Genomic DNA, 20,942 nt, shown 5'->3' with positions numbered 1-20,942 from the left:
AAATCTCTGTAAATGTTTATGAAAATTAATAAAATATTATTATAGGAAAAAAAATTTCATTCTTTTCCTAAAGTTGTGAAGTTCTACACTTCATCTGCTTTAGTGTAATCTTAATAATTTAAGATATAGAAATAGAGATATGTGTTGTAATAACTATGCTCTCAAAGACAGAGGTTTGGTTAAAAGAGAGTAAGTATATATTTTAATTCCTATAACAATAATTTTCAATATTTTCCTTACAACATATTGACTCAAAATTTATCAAACACTTATAATACATTGGCTTTTAAAATTTATACATAAAGTTGCTTAGGATAATTTGATATTATTAAAGAAAATTAAAGTTGTATTGAATTGGTATGGGAGAGGGAAAATACAACCATGGTGCATTCCCTTCCCAATTCCAAACCATGCAGTGCTCCCCTGCTCCATTTGCAAAACAAAGAGCCTCCTGATCCAGGTATAGGTTCCACATGAGCACAATCAAGCGCTCTGTGATTCCCCTTCTTCTCAAGGTCAGCCACAACTTGCCAAGATCCACACAGTCAAACACCTTTTCATAGTCAATAAAACATAATTAGAAATTCTTCTGGTATTCCTTACTTTCAGCCAGGATCCATTTGACATGAACAATGATATCCCTGGTGCCATGGCATCTTCTACATCCTGTTTGAGCTTTTGGCAGTTCCTTATCAATGTACTGTTCCAGCTGTTTTTGAATGATCTTTAGCAGTATCTTGCGTACATATAATATCAATGATATTGTTCAATATCTATTCAATCATATTGTTCTGTACCTATTCAATCTGTATGCTGAGCAAATCATCTGAGAAGCTGGACTCTATGAGGAGTGTGGCATCAGGATTGGAGGGAGACTCATCAATAACCTGTGTTATGCAGATCACACAACCTTGTTTGCTGAAAGTGAGGAGGACTTAAAGAACTAGCTGCAAAAGATTAAGAAATTCAGCCTTCAGTATGAGTTGCATCTCAATGTCAGGAAAACAAAGATTCTCACCACTGGACCGTTAGCCAGCATTATGATGGATGGTGAGGACATTGAAACCGTTAACAGCTTTATCTAGCTTGGATCCACAATTGGTACCAGCACTCAGGAGACACACTGCACTGGGGATATCAGCAGTTAGGGATCTTTCTAAGTTACTTAGAAGTAGTGGTGTCAGTTTGGAGACTAAGGTACATCTGAATCAGACCATAGTCTTTCCAATTAATAGCTACGCATCTAAGAGTTGGAGAATGAATAAGGATGGCAGAAAAAGAACTGATGCCTTTGAACCATGGTCTTGGGGAAGAGCACTGAACATCCATCCCATGGGTGGCCAAGAGAATGAACTACTATGTTTTGGATATGGTGCAGCCAGAGTGCTTTATGGAGGCAAGAATGGTAAGGCCTTGACTCACATACTCTGGACAAGTTACTACAAGGTGTTATTCCATGGAGAAGGACGTAAAGATGGGAAGGGTGGAGGGTCGGTGAGGGAGAGGAAGACCCTCAACCAGGTGGACTGACACAGTGACTGCTGCAAATGACTCCTGTGCGTCAGGAAGTGTGAGAATGGTGCTGGATAGAACAGAGTTCAGATCTTTTGTTCACAGGGTTGCTATGAGTTGTGCTCAACTCCCTGGTACCTAACAACAATAGTTGTAATTAATGTTCATAATACAAAGAAAAAGGTACTATCATAATATGGTACCAATATTTTATGTTGGACTACTTATCTAAAGAATGATTCTCTAAATTCACCGTAGCCTTAGAAAAGATCCTTGACAACTGCCTTGGTAAAGACAACAGCCAAGAAAACTCTCTGGAACAGTTCTGCTACTTTGCAGCCCGTGGGACTGTCATGAGTCAGCACTAACTCACTCATAGAAATAGGTTGTGCTTTGGCAGCCTAAGTCACAAGATGCTGCACTGCAATCCTGAAAGCACATGGTTCAAATTCACCAGCTGCTCTATGGGAGAATTATGAGCAGTCTCCTCCTGGGCAATTAACTGCCTCTGAAAACCTGCCAGAGAGTCAGCTATGGGTCGACAGTACACAACAACAACATGTATGTATATCATGTATACATATATGCATGCATATACATGCATTTGTACATGTATGTGTGTTTGTGTACATATATCTCTGGTCACCTAGTGGGTTAAAAAATGTGCTGCAAATCCAAAGGCATGAGAATGTGGTTTGAATCCACTAGTGGCTCCACATAAGAAGGCAATCTCCAGAGCTCTGGTGACCTGCTGACAAGAAGCTGCACTGCAATCCCAGAGGTGGTAGTTTGAATCCACCAGGTGCCCTGTTGGAGGAGGGCCAATCTCCTGTAGCAGTCAGATCCAATTTGACAGTACACACACACACACACACATACAAGAATAAAAAAAAAATCAAAAGAAGGCAATATCCTCATGTGATTTATAGCCTATGACTTGATGGCTCTTACATACATACATACACAGACCCACATACTAGTATATATGTGTGTGTTTATATAGTGCTAAATAATGGTAAAGAGGTGCAAGCTGCAAACCCGAAGGCACAGAGATCAAATCCACCAGTTGCTCTCCAGGAGAGAGACGGGCAATCACCCCTCCTGTGCAATTATAATGTATCTGAAAACAAGCTAGAGGATCAGCTACGGGTTGGTTGTAACTCAACAGTACAAAACAACAACAATATACACACACATACACGCACATACATCAACATCCATATATGAGTGTGTACAAATATAGACACATCCTAGTGATTTAATGGTTAATTGTTTGACTGCTAACTGAAAGGTTGTGTGTGTGTGTGTGTGTGTGTGTGTGTGTGTGTGTGAGAGAGAGAGAGAGAGAGAGAGAGGGAATATATTTAGTAACTGAAATTTACAATGGACAAAATTATTATCACAATAAAAATAACAGCTCCTATTGTTCCATTCAAGACTGACCGGCTAAACACAATGAAGAGATATTATGAAAATTTCTAATGAGCCAAATTATGTAATTAAAGTTATTCTCTTTATATACTGTATCATAGAACTCTGGTGGCCTAGTAACACAAAGCTGTGCTGCAATCCAGAAGGCACACAGTTCGAGGCAACCAGCTACTCTGAGGGAGAAGTATGTGATTAACTGCCTCTGAAAACCCATCGGTTCTGAATTTATGGTACACAACAACACAACAACATATTGTATCATTTTCTTATTGACATATTTACTTTTGTATGTGAACTTTTTGTTTAGACCTTTATGGTTTTTCTGAGAAGAATCTTAAAAGAACATTCTGTTATTGAGGATCCATCAGAACATACCAGAAAAAAAGAGGTGAAAGTAGATCCAGGAAAATTCTCAGTGACTTTTTCCGAAATAATGGCTGTGAATTATGATTACACACTTCATCATCATGCCAACGACTAAATATAGATAATGCAGAGAAGCTTTTTCATAAGAAGAATAAATATTTAATGCAATCATGCAAATTATTTTTTAAACTGCTGAGATTCAACTGACTATGTGCCTTTATCTAAACCTATAAAGAGAAAACCAAATCTTGCTTTAAGAACAAGGGTTGAATTAGCAAAACTAACAAAGGAGAAGAAAGAAAAGACACAAATAATCTGAGTAACAGATGAAAACGGCAATGTCACAACAGAACCACCTGTAATAAAAAGGATAACGATGGAATACTATGAAAAACTATACTCAAACGAATATGAAAACCTAGAGGAACATGGACTTGGGTGACAGAAATGAGGCTGGAGATAGAATGATATAATCCTACACAATGATTTATTAATTTCAAACACTTTTTATAAGAAACACAAACTCAGACTATATGCATATTTCACCCGGTAGTATGCATATGAATCAGATCGATTACATTTGTGGACAGAAACGCTGGAAAAGCTCAATACGAGCTGTGAAAATTAGGCCAGGCACTGACTGTGGAACAGATCACCAACTACTCATATGCAAGTTCAAGCTGAAGCTAAAGAAGATTAAATCACATTCACAGGAACCAAAATTTGATCTTGAGTCTATCCCAGTCAAATTTCAAAACCATCTCAGGAAGACATTTGAGGCCTTGAACACGAGTGAGCAAAGACCAGATGAGCTGTGGAATGATATAAAGAATATTATCCATGAAGAATGGAAAAGGTCATTTCATTGACAGAGGAGAAAGAAAAGACCAAGATGGATGTTAGAAGAGTCTCTGAATATTGCACTAGAATGCAAATAAGCCAAAGCAAAAGAAGAAGACTGACAGGGCAGTGTGGGAAGATAAAGCGAAGTATTATCATTAAACATGCAAAGATCTAGAGTCAAAAGCAAAAGGGCTGAACTTGCTTGGCATTTCTTAAGATGAAGGAACTGAAGCAGAAATACAAGACTCAGGTTGCAATACATAAGGATGCTTTGGGATGAATATTAAATGATACAGGAAGCATTGAAAGAAGATGGAAGATGTATACAAAGTCTCTGTACCAAAAAGAATTGTTTGACACAGAAGAATTTCATGAAACAATGTATGAGCAAGAGCCTGTGATGATGAAGGAATAAGTTCAAGCTGCTTGGAAGAAATTGGCAAAAAAAAACACCCAGGAAGTGATAGCATGCTAACTGACATATTTCAACAAACAGATACTACCCCTGGACACGGTCACCAAGTGGTGTCAAGAAACATGAAGTACAATTAACTGGACAACTGATTGGAAGAGATCCATATGCATTCCCATTCCAAAGAAAGGTGACCCAGAAAAGTGTGGAAATTATTGAATAATATCATTAATATCACATACAAGCAAGATTATGCTGAAAATTACACAAAAATTACTGGAACACACATCAACAGAGAACTGGAGATGTGCAGGCTGGGTTTACAAGAGGCCACGTCACTACGTATTTTATAGCCAATGTTACACGGATCTTAGCTGAAAGCAGAGAATACTGAGGAATATCTATCTGTGTTTGTTTGACTTTGCAAAGGCTTTTAACTGCAGGGATCACAAAAAACTGTAACTAAATCTGAGAAGAATAGGAATCCAAAGACACTTGATAGAGCTTATGCAAAACCTATACTTAGACCAGGAAGCAGTCCTGAGAAAAGAGCAAGAAAATGATGCATGGTTTAAAATCATGAAGAGTGTACACGAGAGATGTGTTCTATCTCCATATCATTTCAATTTATATGCAGAACAGTTCATCCTACAGGCTAGGCTTTATGAGGAGGAATGTGGCCTCAGGATCAAAGAAAGACTCATCAACAACCTTTGTTATGCAGGTGACAATGCTTTGGTTGCTGAAACTGAAGAGAACCTGAAGTGATTCCTGCAGAAGGTCAAAGACTGCAGCCTTCAATATGGATTGAAGCTCAACATCAATAAAACAAAGATTCTCACCATTGGGCTGATTGGCAGTATCATGATAGATGATGAAGAGATTGAGCTTGTTAACAGCTTCAGTTTGCTTGGCTAGAAAATCAACACTCTTGGCACCAGCAGCCAGGAAATAAAAGAGGAATTGCATTGGAAAAGTTTGCTGCCAGGAATCTCTCCAGAGTAGAGCAATGATGTCAATCTAGACAGTAAGGTACTCCTGATCTAGGCCATGGTGGTTAAAATTATGTGCTATGCATCAGAAAGCTGGACAATGACCAAGGATGACAGAAGGAAAATTGATGTCTTTGAGTTGTGGTACTGGAGAAGAGTACTGAATGTACCATGGACTGCTAGGAGAATAAGAATTTGTCCTGGAAAGGGTGAAACCAGGCTGCTTTTTGGAGGTAAGGATTCTGAAGCTGTATCTGACACACTTTGGGCACGTTGCAAAGGGACCAGTCCTTGGGAGAGGGACATCATGCTTGGGGGGGGGGGGCGAAGAAAAGAATACCCTCAATGAGATAGATTGGCTCAGTGACTGGGGTAATGGGGGCTGGTGTATCAAAGACAATAAAATTGGCTCAGGATAGAGGAGGGTTCAGAGCTGTTGTACCTAGGGGTCAGAGTGAGTCACAAGCAACTCAATTGCACGTTAACAATAATAACAATAGAGGAAATAGAAACTCACAATTTAACCAAACTGACACAGACTAAGATTGCTCATTATCACCTATACGATTCAATATTGTATTGGAAGCTAGAGAAGGAAATGAGAAGTATCCAATTTGGCAAAGGGGAGCTGAAATTAACTTTATATGCAGATGATATGAAAGTATATGTATAAAACCCTAAAGATTCAGTGAGAAAACTACTGGACATACTTGACCAATTCAGCAAAGTGGCAGGATACAAGATCAACACAGAAAAAATCAGTTGCATTTCTCTAGAGGGACAAACAGAATACAGGAAAAGAGCTAAGAAAAACAATACCTATCACAATAGTTAACCACAGGATTAAAAACTTGGAAGAAAATCTAACTAGAAACACAAAAGACCTATTCAAAAAAAAGTTACAAAAATTACTAAAAGAAACAAAATAAGACCTGGAGAAATGGAAGAATTATACCATGCTCATGGATAGGAAGACTCAATATCTTAAAATGAAAATTCTACCTAAAGAAATCTACAAATTCCATGCAATCCCAATATACAAATACCAATTATATTCTTCAGCGAGATGGAAAAGGCAATTTCCAATTTCATCTGAATGGAAAGAGACCCAGAATAAGTAAAGCACTCCTGAAAATGAGAAACAAGGTAAGAGGCATCTCAACTCCTGATTTCTAATCCCACACAGCCATGGTGGTCAAGACAGAATCATACTGGCACAGTGACAGAGTGACAGAAACATAGTTCAATGGAATAGAACAGAGAACCTAGAAATCAGCTCATCTACATATGGTCAACTGATTTTTAACCAGGAGATGAAATCAGTTAAGGAGGCAGAAAAGACTGTTCAATAACTTGTATTGCCAAACCTGGAAAATAAACTGTAGAAAATACAAGCAAGAGCCATACCTCACACCATAAACAAAAGCCAATTCAGTGTGGATCAAAGACCTAGGGGTAAAATCAAATACTAAAAACTTCATCAGAGTAAAGCTTGGGAAAATTCTAGAAGCCCTCATCCACAATGTGTATAGTCTTCTGTTTTGTTTTGGTTTTTTTACAAGTTGTTTTAGTACCTGTTTCTTTTGCAAAAATCCCATTACAAAAGAAATTAAACAGGTAATAAAGCAACATAAAAAAAGAAGCCCTGGACTATATAGTTCTACTAGTGAATTTTATCAACTATTCAGAGAAGAACTGTCATCAATTCTACATAAAGTATTTCAGAAATAGAAAAAAGAAATGGAATTTTCCCAGACTCACTCTGGAGACTAAGGTGCACTTGAAACAGGCCATCCACGGTCTTTGCAATCAGTTGTTATGCATCAGAGAGTTGGACAATGACCAGGGAGGGTAGAAGGAGAAGTGATGCCTTTGAGCTGTGGTGCTGGAGAAGAGTAGTGAATGTACAATGGGCTGCTAAGAAAACAAACAGGTTCAACCAGGAGAGGTTTAAAACAGGCTGCTCCTTGGAGGCAAGAATTCCGAGGCTTTGCCTGACATACTTTGGACATGTTGCAAGGAGGGACCAGTCTTTGGAGAGGGCCATCATGCTTGGGAGGGGAAGAGCAGGAGGGGAAGACCCTCTATGAGATGGATTGCTTCAGTGACTGCTGTAATTGGGGTGGGTGTGTCGGAGACAGTGAGATTAGCGCAGAACAGAGCAGGGTTTAGGGCTGCTGTACATAGGGTCACTGTGAGTCGCAAGTGATTTGACGGCACATAACAACAACAACAACAATAACAACATTCTATGAGGCAAACATATCCTTGATGTCAAAGTCAAGTAGAGACTCCATCAAAATTGAAAACTATAGGCCGATATCTCTTATGAATATAGACACAAAATTCCGCAGTAAAATCCTGGCCAATACAATCCAACAGTACATAAAAAAAATAATAATCCACCATGACCAACTGGGATTGATAACAGGTGTGCAAAGATGGTTCAACATAAGAAAAACAATCAGTGTGATACGACATATTAACAAAACAAAGAACAAAGAACCACCTGATCCTATCAATTGATGCAGAAAAGGCCTTTGACAAAATCCAACCCCATTTCCTGATTAAAGTACTCAACAAAATAGGAATAGAGGGGAATTTCCTCAAGAAGTAGTAAAACGTACATACACAAAACTAAGAGCCAACATTTTTTTCAATGGAGAGAGATTAAAGGCATTCTCTTTGAAAAGAGGAACTATATAAGGATGCCCACTATCACCTCTACTATTCAATATTGTATTATAAATCTTAGTGCTAGTAATAAGACAATAAAAGGAAATAAGAAAAATCCATACTGGCAAAGAGGAGGTAAAAATATCTCTATATGCAGATGAAATGACAGTATACTTAGAAAACCCCAAAGACTCAGTGAGAACAGAAATGGATATACTCCACCAATTCAGGAAAGTGGCAGGATACAAGATCAACATACAAAAATGAGTTGGATTTCTCAACAATGACAATGAAAATACAGAAAAGGAGCTAAGAAAAACAATATCCATCACAATTGCTAACCAGAAGATTAAATAAATGGGAAGAAATACACTAGAAACACAAAAGACCTATTCAAAGAAAATTAGAAAACATTACTACAAGAAATAAAAAGAGACCTAGAGAAATGGAAGAATCTATAATGCCCATATTTAGGAAGATTCTATATCATGAACATAACAACTATAGCAAGGCAATCTACAAGTTCAATGTACTCCCAGTATACAAATACCAATTCTCTTCTTCAATGAGATGGAAAAGACAATTTCCAATTTCATCTAGAATGGAAAGAGACCCAAGATAGGTAAAATGCTCTGGAAAAAGAGACAAGATTAGAGGCATCTCGCTCTCTGATTTTAAATCCTACGACACAGTTATGGTGATCAATACAGTGTCACACTGGTAGAGTGACAGACACAAAGATCAATAGAATAGAATTGAGAACCCAGAAATTAGCTCATCTACCTATGGTCAACTGATTTTTGACAAGGAGATGAAATCAGTTCCGTGGGGAAACAAAAGCCTCTTTAATAAATCATTTTGGAGAAAATTGGAAAACTATCTGTAGAAAACGCAAGCAAGATCCATACCTCACACCATACACAAAAAACAACTCAAGGTGGATCAAGGACCTAGAAGTAAAACCAAGGAATTATAAACTTCATAAGAGAAAAGCTTGGAAGAACTCTAGAAGCCCTCATCCATAATGTGAACAGTCTTCTAAGAATAATGAAAAGCCTAAAACCAGTAGAGAACAGATGTCAGTCTAGAGACTCAGGTGCACCTAATACAGGCCATGGTCTTTTCAAATACTTGCTATATATCATAAAGCTAGACAATGATTAAGGATGACAGAAGAAGAATTGATGTGTTCAAATTGTGATGCTGGAGAAGAGTCTTGAAAATACTATTGACTGCCAAGAAGAAAAAAATAAATCTGTCTTGGAGAAGGTGAAACCCAGTTTCTCCTTGGAGACTAGGATTTTGAAGCTCTGTTTCACATATTTGGGGCATGTGGCCAAGAAAGACCAGTCCTTGGAATCCTTCCACCGTGTCTGGGAGGGTGGACAGACAGTGCAGGATGGGAAGACCCTGGGTAAGATGGATTGATACATTGACTGTGGCAATGGGAGTTGGTGTGTTGGAATTAGTGAGAATGGCTCAGGACAGGACTGGGTTCAGAACTGCTGTACATAGGGTCACTATGGGTCACAGGTGACTTGATGTCACATAACAACAACAACAAGAATAAAATTCCTATGCACATCAAAAAAACTTCTCCAGTAGGGTAAAAAAGAAACTGAAAGACTGGGGAAAAAGTATTTGGTAATGATATATGTGATGAGGGACTCATATCTAAAATTTATAGAACACTCCAGCACCTCAACAAGAAAAAGGTAAACAACCCAATCATAAAATGGACACAAGATATGAACAGACATTTCACCAAAGAAGACATTCAGATTGTGAACAAACACAAGAAGAAATGTTCAAAATCCCTAGTTCTATGAGAGATGCAAATACAGCCCAAATGTCCAGCCACAATCTAATGGATTGAGAAACTGTTGTACATTTGCATGATGGAACACTGCACAACATGCAGAAGCAATGATGTAAATCACTACCTAACTTGGGAGGGACTGGAGAGCATTGTGCTGAGTGAACTGTCTCAGTCCCAGAAGGACAGGTGTTGTATACAACCATTGTTTTAGAAGGATAACTAATAAAATATGTATGAGGATCCAAGGGGAGAAGGATAGAAGCAAAGGGGTGAGAAGGGGTGGAGGGGGTAATAACATGGTTACACAATTTGATGAGTGTAGGGAAGGGTGGGTAAAAGAAATAGGGAATAATTAGTGTGAAAAACAATGTATGCAAACTTTGTACATAAATCAGTATAAAATAAAAATTTTCTTAAAAAATAAACAGCCCAAAACAACCAACTATGAGATATTATCTCACCCTTGTAAAAATAGCAAAGTTCAACAAAGCAGCAGACAACAAATGCTGGTAAGGTTGTGGAGAGACTGGAACCCTTTTGAGAGTGTAGAATTGTGCAACCACTATGGAAAGTGATTTGACACTTTCTCAAAAAGTTGGAAATAGAACTATCATTTGGTGCAGCAATTCCACTACTACAAGGTTTATACCCTAAAGAACCCAGAGATATCACCCAAACAGATATATACACACTCATGTTTATTGATGCTTTATTTATAATAGCAAAGAGACAGAAGCAACTCAAATGTCCATCAACAAATGAATGGACAGAAAAACTGTGGTATATTAACACAATGGTATACTATGCAACACTGAAAAACTAGGAACTCATAAAGTGGCTTACCCTGGAGGACATTATGCTGAGAGAAATTTCTCATTCACAAAAGGACAAATACTGTATAACACCACTGTTATAAAACAGGACTGACATGGGTGTTCGGGAAAAATTTTAAAAAAAGTGAAAATTCATGAACACTGCATTGGAACAAATGAAGGAAAGAACTATTTAAAAGGAATATATGATTATGCATTATTTGTTTGTCAACATTCCAAAATAAGAGGTGCATAGCAAACTGGACTGTGAGAGGGGCTGGGAAGGAAAAATTTATACAACAATGAATGGATATTCTTAAAAATATATTGCAGAAGTGTAGGGAGGACATAGGGAGGAAAATGTGCAACAATGAATGAATGAAAATGCAACTTTTCTGTAAACTTTCATTAAAATCGCAATTTTAAAAGCCCACAACAAAGAACAGAGGTTGTGAGGGAGAAGTTCTTTGTGCTCTTTAGAATTTGTTTCGGAATCATCCCACAAACAATGACTAATGATTGAGTCCATTTCAAGGTCAGCTGTCACTTTACTGCTACCTTTCATAAACTTTCCCTACAAGTGCATTTGGTTCATCAACATATTACCATGATTTCTAAAAGCGAACAGAAACAGTAACTTCTGCATAACGCAACATATACAAACTTTGTAAGCAAACCCATATAAAAAAATAAATTCAAACCCAAAAACTATGACTCTAAACATAGTCCCTTACGAATTATTACCTGGACACAAAAGAGGTTTTTTTTCCATACAAGATGTTAACAAAACAGGTATGTGCAACCATTATGGGGGGGGGGGGAATAAATGATTTGTTGCTGTGGTTATGTGCTGTTGAAGTCATTTGCAACTCTTAACTGGAACTGTTAGGCCAAATAGCTTTAAACCCTGCCCTATCCTAAGCCAATCTCAATGTCTCCAATACATCTGCCTCTATTGCCCCAGTCACTGTGGCAATCTAATCCAGGGTCTTTCTCTCCTGTGCTGTCTTTCCACCCTTCCAAGCATGATGTGCTTCTCCAAGGACTGGACCGTCCTGGCAACATGCCCAAAGTATGTGAGACGGAGCTTCAAAATACTTAACTCCAGAAAATAACTTGGCTTTACCCTTTCCGAGGCTGTTCATGGGATATTCAGTATTCTTCTCTAGCACCACAACTCAAAGACATCAATTATTTTTCTCTCATCCATAGTTATTGTCCAGTTCTCTGGTGCATAGCAAGTAATTGTGAAGACTATGGCCTGGATCAGGTGCACCTTAGTCTCTAGACTGAAAAAGTTTTTCTTCAGCACTCTAGAAAGTTTCCTGACAGTAGATTTTCCCAATGCAATTAGTCTTTTGATTTCCTGTCTGTGCCAAGAATGTTGACTGTGGAAACACAACAAACTGAAATTGTTAATCTCAATCCTTTCTCCATCTATTATGGTGCTGCCAATTGGCCCAGTGGTGAGAATCTTTGTTTTTTCGATGGTGAGCTTCAATCCATACTGAATACTGCAGTCCTTCTGTGCAAACACTTCATGTCCTCCTCAGTTTCAGGACCTCTTCAGTTTAAGCAAGCAAGACTGTGCCATTTGCATAATGCAGGGTTGTTGATGCTTCTTCCTCCAATTCTGATGCCACTTTCCTCTTCATAAAGTCCATCCTCCTGAAAGACACCCAAGCATCGAAGACTCTCCTTCATAGGGTCGCTATGAGTCTCCTGCGACTAGATGGCATTTAACGACAATAACATATTGACTAAAGAGGTATGGAGACAAGATGCATCCCTTACACAGTCCTTTCCTGATGTTAAACCATCCATTGTTTCCTCGCACTGTTCTGATAACTGCTTCCTGCACCAAGTACTCATTTCATCTGATAACAATCAAGTGTTCTGTGATTCCTGTTCTTCTCAAGGTTAGTCACAACTTTATGTGAGCCACACAATCAAATGTCTTTTCATAGTCAATTAAACAAAGATAGACCTTCCTATGGTACTCACCTCCGCTAAGATCTGTCATTGGCTATGCTATCCCTAGAGCCATGGCCTCTTCTAAACCCAGTTTCTATTTCTGCTAGTTCTCTGTCAATGTATTGTCCAGCTGTTTCTGTATAATCTTCAGCGAGATTTTATTTATGAGTTTTTGTTGTTATGTGCTGTCAAGTTGCCTGTGACTCACAGCAACCCTACGTACAACAGCCCTAAACTCTGCTCTATCCTGTGTCAATCTCACTGTCTCCGACACACCTACTCCCATTACGCCAGACACCGAATCAAACCATCTCATTGAGGGTCTTCCTCTCCTGTGCTATATTGTTTGATAATTTCCACACTCTGTTGGATCACTTTTCTTTGAAATGAAAATATGTATCCATTTCAGTCAGTTGTCCAGAGAATTGTCCACCAGATTTCTTAGCAAAACCTGGTGACCATGTCCACAGCTGCATCTGTTTGATGAACTACTTTAATTTGTATGCTATCAATTCCTAGGGCTTCGTTGTTCACCAATCTATTCAGAGTAGCCTGAACTTCCTCCTCCATCACCATTGCTTCCTGATTTGTGAAATTCTTCTCTATCAGACCTTTTTTTGTACAGTGACGCTGTGCACTACTTCCATCTTTTTTTGATGCTCCCTGAGTCATTCATTATTCTCTCCATAGTATCTGTAAGTATTGCAACTCAAGGCGTGAATGTGCCCTTTATTTCCTTCAGCTTACAAAATGTCGAGTTCAGCACTTCTGAATCTGACTCCAGGTTTTTGCACATTTTATTATAATACTTTGCTTTGTCTTTCGGAGCTGCTTTTTGAAATCTTCTGTGCAGAACCTTAATTCCCTGATATCTGCCCTTTGTTTTGGCTTCTCAACACTCTGTGCAATATTCAGAGTTTCTCCTAACATCCTGCCCTTTGTTTTGGCTTCTCAACACTCTGTGCAATATTCAGAGTTTCTCCTAACATCCATCTCAGTCTTTTTTTCCTCCTGCAACTTTGTAATGATCTTTCCATTCTTCATTGTTGACATTTTTTATATCATCCCACAGCTCATCTGGTTTGCTAATTAGTGTTCAAAAACTCAAACTTGATCCTGAGATGATTTTAAATTCAGTCTGGTTATATTTAAGGTCAAATTTTCGTTCTTTTAGATTTGATTGTATTTTCATTAACATCAGTCTAAATTTGCATATGAGTATTGTCTGTTCTACAACCATCATTTGGCCTGGTTTTGACAACTGATATTGAACTTCTCCATTGATTTATTTCCACATATATCATAAATTTGACACCTGTGCAGACAATCAGGTGAGGTCCATGCATATAGTCACCATTTGTGTTTCTTAAAAAAGTTATTACAATGAATAAATCATTGTACAAAATCCCATCATTCTTTCTCCAGCCTCATTTGTGTTATTAAGTCCATGTTTTCCAACCATTGAATCTTTTTCCTTGTTTCTAGTTCCTGCATTTTAGTCACCCATTATTATTAAAGTATCTTTGTTGCACGCTTATGTCTGACTACAAAAGTTGGTAGAAATCTATTTCCTCCTCTTTAGCTCTGGTTGTTGATGCATATATCTGAATGGTAGTGGTATTAACAAGTCTTCTGTGCATACGGGTATTATCCTGCCACTCACCACACTGTATTCCAGGATGGATTTAGAAATGGTCTTTTTAGCTATGAATGTGATCCCATTTTCTTTTACCTTTTCATTTCTGGTGTAGTAGATCATAAGATTATCTGACTCAAAACTTCTCATGCCAAGTCATCCAAATTAGCCAATGTCTTGTATGTCAAGATTTAAGTTTCCATTTATTCCTTAACAATGTCCAATTTTCCTACATTCATACTTCTCACATTCCAAGTTCCAATTACTAATGTCTGCTTGTAACTGTTCCTTCTCCTTTTTGTTCCTCAATACATGGGTTCAGCCTTCAGTGTTGTATCTGCTAGTCTATTATAAGTATGTTCTAGTTTGCATAGGGTTTTTGAAAGCCTGTTATTTTATAAGATGGCCAATCCTTCTTCTTTGTCTGAGTTAGTTGGTATGTTTTACTTTAAAGAAATATCTAAAAGACAAAAAATAAGTAAATGGTAGAGTTCTCTTTTTCCGAGTAGGCAACACGGACAGCTATTATAAAGCACTCTTAATTTATGAAACCTAACTCTTGTTATTATTGTTGTTATGTGTCATCGAGTTACTTGTGGCCCATAGTGACCCTATGTACAAGAGCTCTGAACTCTGCTCTATCCTGAGAAAAGATTATCATCTCTGACACACGTACTCCTATTACCCTAGTCACTGAATCAATCCATCTCATTAAGGGTCTTCTTCTTTTGTGCTGTCCTTCCACCCTCCTAAGCATGATGTCCCTCTCCAAGGACTGGTCCTTCTGTGCAACATACTCAAAGTACGTCAGACAACGCTTCCTAATCCTTGCATCCAAAGATAAACTTGTTTGTTCTGTATATTCAATACTTTTCTCCAGCACCACAGCTCAAAAGCATCAATTTTCCTATCATTCCTAGTTACTTCCCAGCTTGCTGATGCATAGCAAGTAATTGTGTAGACCATGGCCTGCATCAGGCACATCTTAGTCTCCAGTGTGACATCAAATATCTTCACTGTCTATCATGATGCTGTAACTGGCCCAGAAGTGAGAATCTTTATTTTATTGATGTTGAGCTTCAATTCATATTCCTAAAGCAATTACTTCAGGTCCTCCTCAATTTCAGCAAGCAAGTTTTTGTCATCTGCATAACACAGGTTCTTGATAAATCTTCTTCCAATCCTGATACTATATTCCAGCTCATAAAGCCCAGCCTCCCAGATGATCTCTTTGGCATTTGGATTGAAATGGTAAGGAAATAGGACGCATCACTGGCATACACCCTTCTCGATTTTGAACCAGGCAGTAGTTCCTCACTCTGTTCTGATGACTGCCTCCTAGTCCAAGTATAGGTCTTGCATAAACACAATCAAGTGTTCTGGGATTCTCATTGTTCTCAGAGTTATCCACAGTTTGTTGTGATCCACACACTCAAATGCCTTTGCATAGACTCTTCTTAGTAAAAATAAACCAGAAATGTATCAAGTACATTTTTAGTTGCTATATTTATAAACCAATCTCTCAAGCAGAAAAGAAATAAAGTTTATGAAAAATTCCAAAGGAACTGAATTTGGAGAATTCAGTCAAGCTTATTTAGTAGTAACAAAATGTTAACTTTTTCATGGAGTCATCCAAATTCAACAATATCCCACCAAATAGGTAAAAAACCCACTACTAGAACAACCCCCAAAATAACAGCAATTTAAACAGCTAAAGTCTGATACAGGAGAACTTAAAGAAACAGCATATGATCAAGGGCAATAGTGATGAAGGAGGAAGTTCAAGCTGCTCTCAAGAAGTTGGAAAAAAATAAAGCCTCAGAAATTGTTGGAATACTAATTGACATATTTCAGCAAAGAGATTGTGGGCAGCCCTGGATGTGCTCGCCAGGTTGTGCCAAGAAATCTGGAGGACAACTACCTGGCCAACTGATTGGAAGAGATCCATTTTTATTCCCATTCCAAATAATGGTGACCGTACAGACTGTGGAAATTATAGAACAATATTACTAATGTCACACATAAGCAAAATCTTGATGAAACTTATCAAAAAGATTACTGGAACAGTACATCAACAAAGAACTGCCCAAAACAAAAGCTGCGTTTCTCAATGGAGGTTACACCAAAAACATTATCTCCAATTTTCTATGGATTTTGGTAGGAAAAAAAAAGAGTATCAAAGGAATATCTATCTGTGTTTTATTGACTATGCAAAGACATTTGACTGTGTGGATCACAATAAATTTTGGCTAACCTTGAGGAGAATGGGAATCCCTGAACACTTGATTGTGCTCATGTGAAAGCTATATTCAGACCAGAAGGCAGTCTTCAGAACAGGGCAAGGAAATACTGCATGGTTCAAAATCAGGAAATGTACCAGGGATGAGTTCTGTCTCCATAGCTTTTCAATCAATAAAATAAACAGAAAATTTGGGAGGCTGGGCTTCATAAGGAGGAATGTGGCATTAGGATTGGAGGAAAATTCATCAACAACCTACGCTATGCAGTTGGTTGCTGAAACTGTGTAAGGTTTAAAGCACTTGCTGCAGAAGGTCCAGGATTATAGTCTTCAACACAGATTGAAGCTCAACATCAAGAAGAGAAAGATTGGAGCTTGACCTTTGAGAGGATATGGTCTCTGTCAGTGTTCCACATGGACAGTAAAGTCTTCCTTTAAAAAAAAACACACACCAAAATTCTCACTAATTGGCACAATTAGCAGTACTAAGATAGATGGAGAAAAGATTGAAATTGTTGAAAAGTATTGCTTGCTCGATTGTACAAAAATCACTCTTGGCACCAGTGGTCAGGAAATCAAAATACGAATTGGACTGGGAAAATCTGCTGTCAGGGACCTCTCCAGAGTATTGAGAAGCAATAATGTCTGTCTAGAGACCAAGGTATGCCTGATCCAGGCCAAAGTCTTTGCAATTACTTGATATGCATCAGAGTAATAGAAAATTACTAAGGATGACAGAAGAATTGATGCATTTGAGTGGTGGTGCTGGAGAAGAGACTTGAACAGACTGCCAAGAAAACAAAAAGGTCTGTCTTGGAAAGAGTGGAAGCAAAGTTTTCCTTGGAGGCTAGGATTTTGAAGCTCTATCTGACATATTTTGTGCATGTGGCCAGGAGGGACAAGTCCTTGGAAGAAAGATATCATGCTCAGAAGAGTGGAGGGCCAAGAGGAGAGGAAGATTCTGGATGAGATGGATTTGATACAGTGACTGGGGCAGGGCAGGCTTCAGAGCTGTTGGACCTAGGGCCGCTATGAGTTGAAGGTGACTCGATGGCACATAAAGACAACAACAAAGGTAATTATGCAGTATTCTTATTTATTGAGGAATCAAAGATGGCATTCAGTAAACAATATTATATTTCTGAGTATCTATGGATATCAAATAAATATGTCCATTGCTGATTGATTCACTATAACAGTAATGTTCTTTAAAAGCAAGTATATTCTCTTTTAAAGTATTACCGTATAGCATAAATTAAGGGTGATGTTTTAAAATAAAATACTGCTATACTGCAAAATTATAATAATTTTTTTTTTGCTTAGGCCTAGTAAAAGAAATGCTTATACATTAGTTCTTTTTAGGTCTTCATATCACATGCAATGTATTTTAGCCATATTTAGTCACAGATTTAATAGACTAGTAAAACTCATTATTATTACATTGATCAAGGTAAAAACTGTTTTAGAAAATATATTGTCTTTATTCTTCTCCACTTCCTAACCATATGAGCATACAAAGACACTCCTGTAAACAAACACACCAGGAAATGATAATTTTGCTATTGAAAACCAAAGGCCCTAGTCTGGGGGGAAAAAAACCAACAATCAGATACTGTGTTTAATGATGAGTTATTATCTTCAACATGTCTAAGACAAGACAGGACATTAGTTTCCTTGCCCAAAAAAGTCAGTTTAAAGAAAAAATAATTTAAAGAGATTACAGGTAAGTACTAAAAAATAAAATGCACTCAAAAGGGCAAATTCAATCTAAATTAAGAAATTAATTATAAGTCAATGCCTTTTATAGCCCTTTTATTTCCATTTTTAGTTTCAGAACAGCAGAGAACATTTTAATTATTTTTATTCCAGCAATCATTCTGTTATTGTGTTGTATGCCTTTGAGTCCAGACCAACCTATAGCTGATCCTCCTGCCAGTTTTGAGAGGCACTAAACCACATTAGAGGAGCCGCCCATATTTCTCCCATGGAACAGCTGGTGGGCTCAAAGTGCATGCCTTCAGGATTGCAGTGCAGCTTCTTATCACTAGGCCAACAGAGCTCCCAGTAAATCACATGAAAGGAGACTGTTCATCTTTCTCCCATGGACTTGCTGGTATATTTTCACAGCTCCTTACCACTAGGTCACATAATTCTAAGAACTTCAAAAAACCCCTCCCTTCCTGGAACACTTTGCTCAAAAGAACTCAGTGATTCCAGTCAGTGTGGTACAGGCCTAGGCAAAGGCTAATCACCAAATCTGCATAATATTAGCACTATCACTGACAATTAAATTGTAGATTTATCCAAAGTAATGATATTTATTAGATGTAGTAGTGACTTAAGAAAATACAGACACGATTTGATTAAAATCACATACAAAATAGTATAGGCAACCTATTTCATGAAAACATACTCTTCTGAAAAATTTTAAACATGATATGTTCTTTTTCATGGTAAAACAGATGAACATATACTAGAATAAAGATTAAAAGCACTGATTAATGGCCAACTTAATGTCATGTTTGATACTTAGTCACTGAAAGACACTGTAAGACATCATTTAAGCATTTAAATTATTGGGAAAGGTAACTAAGTTTATTTACTGAAAGTGAAATACTTACTTATTGCTTCAGTTTCATATTATAAGACTAAAGATCTTTGGCAAAGTACTGATACCTAAGGAAGGTGTAAATAGTATGTAAACCTAGGATGGACTAACCGAAGCTCCACTTGCATTCTAGTCTTCTGAGCATCAGTAGACTCTGTGATTTAACTAGCTTATAAAAAATAAATGTGAGATTCCAAACCACCAGAGACTGATTTCTATGTGTGAGGGAGAAGAAAAGGGCAAACTGGTTCAACAAGACAACTGCTACTTTTCACTCATAGCAAAAAAAAAACATTCTATTTTGAGCTCTTGATTTTAATTTGATGTAGTTTCTCTATCAAATTTCCTGTCCTCTGCAATAAAATTTCAAATTGCCTACCTATGTATCTATTTAGTGTTAAGAAAGGTAAAAGCCATTAGAGTTCATTGCTATAGAAGACAGAATAATAAAATCTCAGAGAACTAACAGGACAAATGAACTCGTGGAAATTTAAATGATACTAAAACACTGCTGTCCTCAGGCACTCAAGAAACTACCCAGGTTTAACCTATAAATAAAAAAATTCCATAATGCTCCTAGGTGTTCATCTTCAATTCTTTTCTTTAGGACTCTGAATGAGCTATCCTTAGCACGTAGTTTTATTGTGAAATATGGTATTTAACACTAGGTGAAACAATAAAGTTACTTAATAAATTTCACAATACTATAACAAATGATAAAAAAGAAAGCATGGATTCTAACCACTTTGTCCTCCTTTGGGAAAGCATCCAGTGAAGCAGGGCAAGATAGAAGGAGAAAAAAAGAGAAAAAGGAAAATAAGTCATACATTAACAAATACACTTTAAGAAAACAAAATTACGGGTGTTTTCCTAAGTGATAAAATGTAGACATTTTTAAAACCAATTTTACTTAAAAATTCATTACTGTGCCATCTTGCATTGAAAATACACATATTATTCTAGGGATATGCTTTATTACAAGTGTTGGCTAAGGTAATTTTCTACATTTTTAAGAACATATTAACTCTATACTTAAAACATTACTCAGACATGTTCCTATTTTGAACATAAATATTGTATCGAAGCAATATTATCTGAATAAGTTTATAAAATTGCTGTTATAATTCTATAGCCCCAATGTAGCAAAATACAATAATGAGAAATGTTTATAATAAATAAACATGGGAAGGGAAATAAGTTAGCTGTTTTAGGAACAATATCAGCATCAATACATACTTTAACATTTAGGGCAGCACGAGGAAACCAACTGTATAAAATTGTTTGTCTTTATCCAAGATTAAATATTTTAAAGGGTGCTTTCTTTAGATTCTTCGGAATATTTTTTCCAACCACATGTGGGTTTCATAAAGATGGTTCAGTGATAGATGGCCTAGAAGTTCTATCCAAAGTGTAGGTATTACTTCTGGCTGCATTTCTTTAAAACAGCCTGTCCTTTTTAAAGCCTGACTTTGACTCTGATAATCAATTTAAAGATGCAAAAGCTAAATGTATTGCTACTGGATTGCTTTAAACCTTTAATGAGAACTTAATTACATCCAGCAGCCATGGGCACCTGGCCAGTACTAACACTAATCTGACACACATCCCACTGTTAACTGCCA

At 37.3% G+C, this 20,942-nt stretch overlaps 1 protein-coding gene across 1 annotated transcript in view; it reads right to left on the bottom strand.

The window, feature by feature from the left end:
* RIMS1 (regulating synaptic membrane exocytosis 1) overlaps positions 1-20,942 on the bottom strand; it is a 701,348-nt gene that overhangs the window by 356,589 nt on the left and 323,817 nt on the right. The window contains exon 4 of the mRNA XM_006899387.1: positions 20,063-20,074. Within this exon, the coding sequence (XP_006899449.1) occupies positions 20,063-20,074 (12 nt within the window). The remainder of the gene's footprint in view (positions 1-20,062; positions 20,075-20,942) is intronic.

The sequence above is a fragment of the Elephantulus edwardii genome, unplaced genomic scaffold, assembly GCF_000299155.1.
Source record: "Elephantulus edwardii isolate Elephantulus edwardi_28Jun2011 unplaced genomic scaffold, EleEdw1.0 scaffold00255, whole genome shotgun sequence".
NCBI classification, from domain to species: domain Eukaryota; kingdom Metazoa; phylum Chordata; class Mammalia; order Macroscelidea; family Macroscelididae; genus Elephantulus; species Elephantulus edwardii.
Note: the sequence above shows the minus strand (reverse complement) of the source record. Positions and strands in the feature narration are given on the sequence as shown.